Here is a 6,408-nt window from a genome sequence, read left to right on the forward strand (position 1 = left end):
AGGATAAAATTTTAATGAGACAGTAGTAAATATTACTTTTAAAATATTTTTTATTTAAAAATATATTAAAATAATTTTTTAATTTATTTTTTACATTTAAATAATCGAAATATGTAAAAAATATATATTAAATTTTTTTATGAAAAATATTATTTTTTTTAATTTCTTCATTAAAAAATTAAAAAATTAACAAAATAATGATTCATCGCTGCGCTTTCATGTCCTTGCTAACCACCGGTTTAAATTGGAGGCACCGATAATCCTCTCTGTCTTTCTCGTTTTCCACGAAATGAAGGCGTCTTTAAAGGGCAAGTATGATAATGACAAAACCAGCACTGCTGCTACTGTCGCCTTCAACGCCGGCGATGTTATGCTCCGGGCTTCCATAACTGACGCCACAGTCGTCAACGGCCCTAGCTTAAACGGCCTGGCTTTAGCTGTCGAGAAACCTGGCTTCTTCATAATTGACTACAACGTTCCGAAAAAGGTAACTCCTCTTTGCATTTATATTCGGTTGAAGTCTATTATGTGGCTGTTAATTTTGTAGGAAACTTGAATTGAAAAGACTATTGTACTACTTCAAGTTTGGCTTCATTTTAGTTTGTTTCCTGATTGATTCATCAGTAGCCAAAGAGGGATTAGGATTTTTGAATTTCTAATTCAAGGGTTTTTTTTAAGAGTCTAGGGCTTCATTTGCTAATTTGTAACATTTTTTCCCCTGTAGCTGTGAAATTAAGGAAATTTAAAGAAAACTTGAATTTTAGTAGAATTTAGCAACTAACATTGACTTGATTTTCACTTGGTCTTGTGTTGCAGGATTTTAGGTTTCAGTTTATGAACTCAGTTAAGGTTGTGGACAAGCCCTTGAATTTGACATACATTCATTGTAGAGGGGATAACCGGACTATTTTGGATGGGACTCTTGTGGTTGATTCAGCGAACAAGATATCTGCTAATTATATGCTCGGTACAGAGAATTGCAAGTTGAAGTATACCTATGTGCATGGAGGACTGACTTCGTTCGAGCCATGTTATGATTTTGCAAAGAATTCATGGGATTTTGCCGGATCTCGAAAGGTTTATGGTGATGATGTGTTCAGGGCTGTGTATCAAACGTCAAGCAAGAATCTGGGCTTGGAGTGGTCAAGGAATTCAAAGTTGAATGGGAATTTCAAGGTAAACACATGATTGTCATTTGTATGCTTTTTGGCTAGTTGCTGGATTTTGGTTCTAAATTAACAAATTAAATAAGGAAAATCAAGAAATAGAAATAGAAAACAGCACTAGTTGAGTTTACCATAGGTTCTCATTCTATTTGATAGTAACTGTATGAGACTCGAAATGGAGTCGAGCATAAATTTAGCAAACTAGTACATGCTTTAAGAATTTGATCCTCCATTAAACTGGACAAGATTACAGTTTTGGCTTTTAAAGGTTCTAGTTCATTGATGGGAACTGTTTTTCTAGTGTGTTCATGGCCTCAAATGTTGTATATCCATTTTATAGCTCCTAGATGCATCTTATAGATTCTGTAACACAACACAAGCATGTTTGTTTTTTCTAGGTTTTCAATTGAATTATAACTGAGCTTGTTCTGGTTTTGCAGAGAGCGTAGTTGTTATTTTTTACTTATATTTTTCAATCATGAAAAGACCCTGGCATGATTGTGTTCATTTTAAGAGAAATCTGAACCAATGGATTGAGAGTTTTCAATAAAACACCTCTACTTTTATGGCTTGAAGTAATACATGTCTGGGATTGTGCGTGATATCAGAAAACGGGTGATTGCATAACTTTCAGCTATTTGGATGCTAGATTGATGCTTGTGAGCTGCTTAATTTTATTCGGTGGTTGTAAGGTGCCTTGACCTGTTTGGATAAACCTCTTTAAACATTTCTAGGATTTCAAAACCATCTAAATTTTATGTATTTCAATTCAAAAATGATTTTCTGATCTTTGTTCCTTCTTTATCTCAGGTTTCTGCATCCATCAATTTGGCTGAGGAGTCAAAAATGCCAAAATTAACTGCTGAGAGCACATGGAACTTTGAGATGTGATGCATTTCATCAGTATTCTTTCCTGGTTGTAACATTTACCGGTTGTTTTGACAAACAGCTCCACCTTTGGTTGTGCCCATGATTGCTTTAAGCTTATTTTTGTCCTTGAATATTGTCTATAATTATAAATTGAACTGACCACCTGGTCAGGGGCAGCTCTGTGGCACTGTTTGTCAAACTATTAAATCTCTCTTTTGAAACATGCGCGCCGTCGCATTTGTTGCAATATCTTGTATCTTATGTATGTTTAGCTTTTGCGAGGGACGGAAGATTGTGGGTATGGTGAGACTAGTGACATGGAATGCATATATTTTCCATGGTTGTTATATGCAAGATTGAGTCTCCTTCGTGGGAGCTGTGGAAATGATGAGGGGTTCATGCTTGGATAGTTGCTTTTGGGTTTTTTAGCTCTGCAGAATCCTACCCCAAACTTGCTTGCAATATCAGGCGTCCTTTGTCTGAGGCATGGCTGGTTATGTTGACAGAAGAAATGGAGTTTTGTACGAGATTTTTTTTTAAATTAACATGGGTATTAGGTATTTGAACTAGCTGGTGTGTATCGATTAATTTTATAGACTTTGATGGATTTTGAAGTAAATGACTATATAAATCTAGATTTGTAAAATTTGAATAAATAATTTAATTTTTAAAAAATAAATTTAAAATCAATTGAGTTATATCTTTTAAGATTGTTACAAGAGTATTCTCGAGTCATGTTACAATTATCAGACAAAGTTTCTCGAGTCATGTTACAATTATCGGACAAGTTTTGAACTTTTTGGATCATGGAAGAACGAATGAAACTAAGAGTGTGTTTGGTATTGCGGTAGCTGTTGTGGTTGTGATTTGAAAAAAATTGTTTTATAAAAAGTATTTTTAATTGAGGTTGATTTGAAAAAATAGGTGTTTGGTTAAAACTATGGTTGAAATTGAGGTTGAAGAAAAAGTAGTTTAATGTGTTTGGTTAAAAATGCTTTTGAAATTAAGATTATAAAATAATTTTAAAAAATATATATTAATATTGATCGTTTTAAATTTAAATATTGTAGAATTAATTACTCTTATTACATTATAAAATAAATAATACTTTATATAAAATATTTTTTATTATTCCATTAAACTATTTATAATTCTATTATGTACAAAATTTATCCGATAAAAAATACAGTTTTCATAATATTTTGAACGTGTAATAAAATTAGATAAAATATTATTAGGTATAAAATTAATATTATAGTGCGAGTGAATTTAATTCACTATATACTAGTTTTTCAGGAAAAAAAAATAGTATTCACATCACAGTGCAAATGAATTTAATTTACTTTAAATTAGTTTTTTTTTAAAAAAAATATTAATAAAATTAACATTTTTTTTTAAAAAGTGTGTGAACAGTGCAAGTGAATTGCACTGTCCGTTATTTTTCAAGTGAACAGTGCAAATCTCTTGCACTGTTCACACTAATTAAAATTAACGTAAATAGTGTGTGCAAAGCAGCAAAATGCTGCTTCTTCTTTGTCTGCGTCTCGAACGTGAAAAAACATGGGACCCATACATAGTAAAATGTATTTTTTTGTTTACCAAATAAGTTATCTCTGTATTTTAAATAAATCACAAACGCGACCTTGTTGCCAAACAGGTTCTAAGCAGGTCATTGAGGTTCTATTCCTGCAGTGTTCCATCTAGAAAGCATCAGTTGAAGCATCGGGGTCTTAGTTTTCTTGTTAAATGGCACTGGCTTACTGAGCAACAAGAAAATAACCCAATCTATTTCTCACAACATATTTTTATATTATCTTTATAAAATTACTGATTTTTAAATATATCATTCTATTGACACTTTTAATTTTTAAATTAATTGAATTAGTCATGCATATAATTTAAATATTATTAGTGTAAAATAATTGGTCACCCCGGGCAAATTGATTACTCTATTTAATATGGGTTCCTTTTTGTTATCCAAGATCAGAGTTTGGGTTAAGAGGGTGATGGCTAGTTTTTTTTTTTTTTTCATTTAATGGTAAAGTTTTAATATTTAATATTTCATACAAGAACTATCAATGGAATGAAGTAAAGCCTTTCATTGTGGCTATTATCCTAAATGACGTTCACGTACATGTTACAACAGTAGTGGTATAAAGTAACGTCTGCTGAAAGGAACAAGGAGATATATCAAAGCAAGGAGATTGGTAATAGTGTTGTTTTTGTTAGAAGGAAGAACACGAATTACACTATTAGTAGAATGTCAAGAATCTGTCCTAGTATTTTTGTTTACTTGATTTGAAAACAGAAAAATAATAGAGCCTTTGATAACTCTTGTAATTTAATATTTTTTATTTTTTACATATTTTAAGTTTTATTTTTCATAATTTTATATTTTTATAAATAGTTTTTTAACTGCTAGCATTTTTTGATTAGGGATGCTTGTTTGTTTAGCTTTTGTTTGGCTGTTGTGCTTCTTTTGAGAGTTTGGCTATATTATCTATCTTACTTGGTGTTGTAGCTAAGAGCTATTTTTTATTCTGGTTGTAATTTTAGTTTTTCTTGCTATGTTTTTTTGTATTATGTATTAGATCCGTCATCTTATTCTTAATTAGATTCTTTTTCTAACTATTGTTAGCTAATAGGCTCAAGAATATATTTTTTTTTTTGTAAATTTTATATATAAACTTGTTAATTCTTTATCCTTGTATATTTTTTTGTTCTAATATATATTTACTTACCTTTGATGTAAAAACAAAAAAGGAAGGAGGTTGGCGGGAAAACTGTTATGTTAGCTGATGCATTGAAGCATTTAACATACGAGAATAAAAGTAGTTAGAGAATATAATATATTCAGTTAAAATGAGAAATCAAGCTTAATGAAGTAATCTTTTTGTAACTTGCAAAATTCTCTTTCTTCTTTTCTCATCTCTTCTGACTCTGAATCTCATTCTTTACCTTTAGTTCTTTGTTGAGATTTAGTTCTTAACAAATTAGTGTCGGAGTCTTGAATCAAAGGTAATTATCTAGAGGGGGATATATAATGGTGGAAAGCAACAAAGTTAGAGCTCTGGAAGAGCATGTTAGGCAATTGGATGAAAGAATGCAAGTTCTTACAATAACGACAAGATTCCACCGCTGATAACAAGAGACAGTGGCAAGAACAAGCTAAGTGGAATGAACAACTATTTGCGCAAATGGATACCCTTATGGCTACCATTCAAATATTCATGGCTGGAAAAGAAGGCGAGAAGGATGACAGGAATCAAACCAACTCCTGGAAAGTGATTCATCTATAGCAGAATTACATTCAAGATGAAATTATGGGCAACAATGAGAATCATATAGGTGAATATAATACGACATTGCCAAAAATAAAACTACCCATATTCCATGAAGATAATCCACGAGGATGGATTAGAAACTGTAAAAAGTTCTTTAAACTACATTTCACTTCAATTCATCAAAGAATGGAAATAATTTCACTAAAGTACTTACCGCAGAAGTGTGGTTCGAAGGACTCTTGATAGAAGATCATCATCTTACTAATTGGGAGGTGTTTGTTCGACCTATCTGTATAAGGTTTGGCAGTAAAAAAGATGTAGTTGAGGAGTTTAATAAACTTATACAGAATAGAGGGGTAAAGGAGTATTAATAAGCATTATGAATCCTTCACTTACATAATCATACACCTCAAGCTTTATCAATGGACTCAAAGATGACATTAAACCAACACTGAAGATTTTGAAGCCTGCGGTGTTAGTACAAGCATTCGACCAGGCCATGTGACAAGAGGAACCCAATCAGGCCATAACTAGAAGGAATAGAACATCTCCTTCTTTCAATAATGGAAGACCACTAGGTAAACCTTTTTCAAATACTCCTTGTACTAGAAGAGCTGATGTGATTATAGGAGGAAAATGAATGCATGATTCCTTATATGTACAGAGAAGGAAGTTACGTAAGTGTAATAAGTGTGGTGATAAATTTGTTCCAAGCCATCAATGCAACAAGAAGAATCTGAATATGATGAATGATGTAGATGAAGAAAATTATGAATTCTTAGAAGTAGAGTAAGAAGACAATAATGAGATGATTGCCAGTGAAGATCAAATAGATGAGTATGAGTTGTTATTAAATGCATTGACCCATAATACAATAAGGATTAAAGAAAAATGTCAAAACAAGAACCTTGCCACATGTGCGCATGATTCGTAACGAGACATCGGGATCGAGAAGTTGTCATCTAGTTGTTTGGTTTAACATCACTAGAAAACTCGAGTGTACTATTTTTATCAAAAATTCTAAAGGTAAGGGACTAGTTGTGGCTAATGAAAGTATTAACATCTCTAACATATCTTATCCAAAGTAA

The 6,408-nt window shown here is 31.8% G+C and overlaps 1 protein-coding gene across 1 annotated transcript; it reads left to right on the forward strand.

Moving 5' to 3' along the window:
- Window positions 1–215: 215 nt before the first annotated feature.
- LOC105116823 (outer envelope pore protein 24B, chloroplastic-like) lies at window positions 216–2,283 on the forward strand. The gene is made up of 3 exons (XM_011014305.1): window positions 216–487; window positions 817–1,176; window positions 1,977–2,283. Exons 1-3 carry the CDS (start codon window positions 290–292, stop codon window positions 2,055–2,057), a joined length of 639 nt encoding a protein of 212 aa, XP_011012607.1. The 5' UTR covers window positions 216–289; the 3' UTR covers window positions 2,058–2,283.
- Window positions 2,284–6,408: the final 4,125 nt, after the last annotated feature.

Source organism: Populus euphratica, unplaced genomic scaffold, assembly GCF_000495115.2.
Source record: "Populus euphratica unplaced genomic scaffold, PopEup_1.0 scaffold1057.1, whole genome shotgun sequence".
Lineage (NCBI taxonomy): Eukaryota > Viridiplantae > Streptophyta > Magnoliopsida > Malpighiales > Salicaceae > Populus > Populus euphratica.

Excerpts from the sequence above, each read along its gene's own strand:
- LOC105116823 (XM_011014305.1), top strand. The coding sequence starts at position 290 with ATGAAGGCGTCTTTAAAGGGCAAGTATGATAATGACAAAACCAGCACT. Across the intron at positions 488-816 it reads ACTACAACGTTCCGAAAAAG|GATTTTAGGTTTCAGTTTAT; the intron begins GTAACTCCTCTT and ends CTTGTGTTGCAG. Across the intron at positions 1,177-1,976 it reads AGTTGAATGGGAATTTCAAG|GTTTCTGCATCCATCAATTT; the intron begins GTAAACACATGA and ends TCTTTATCTCAG.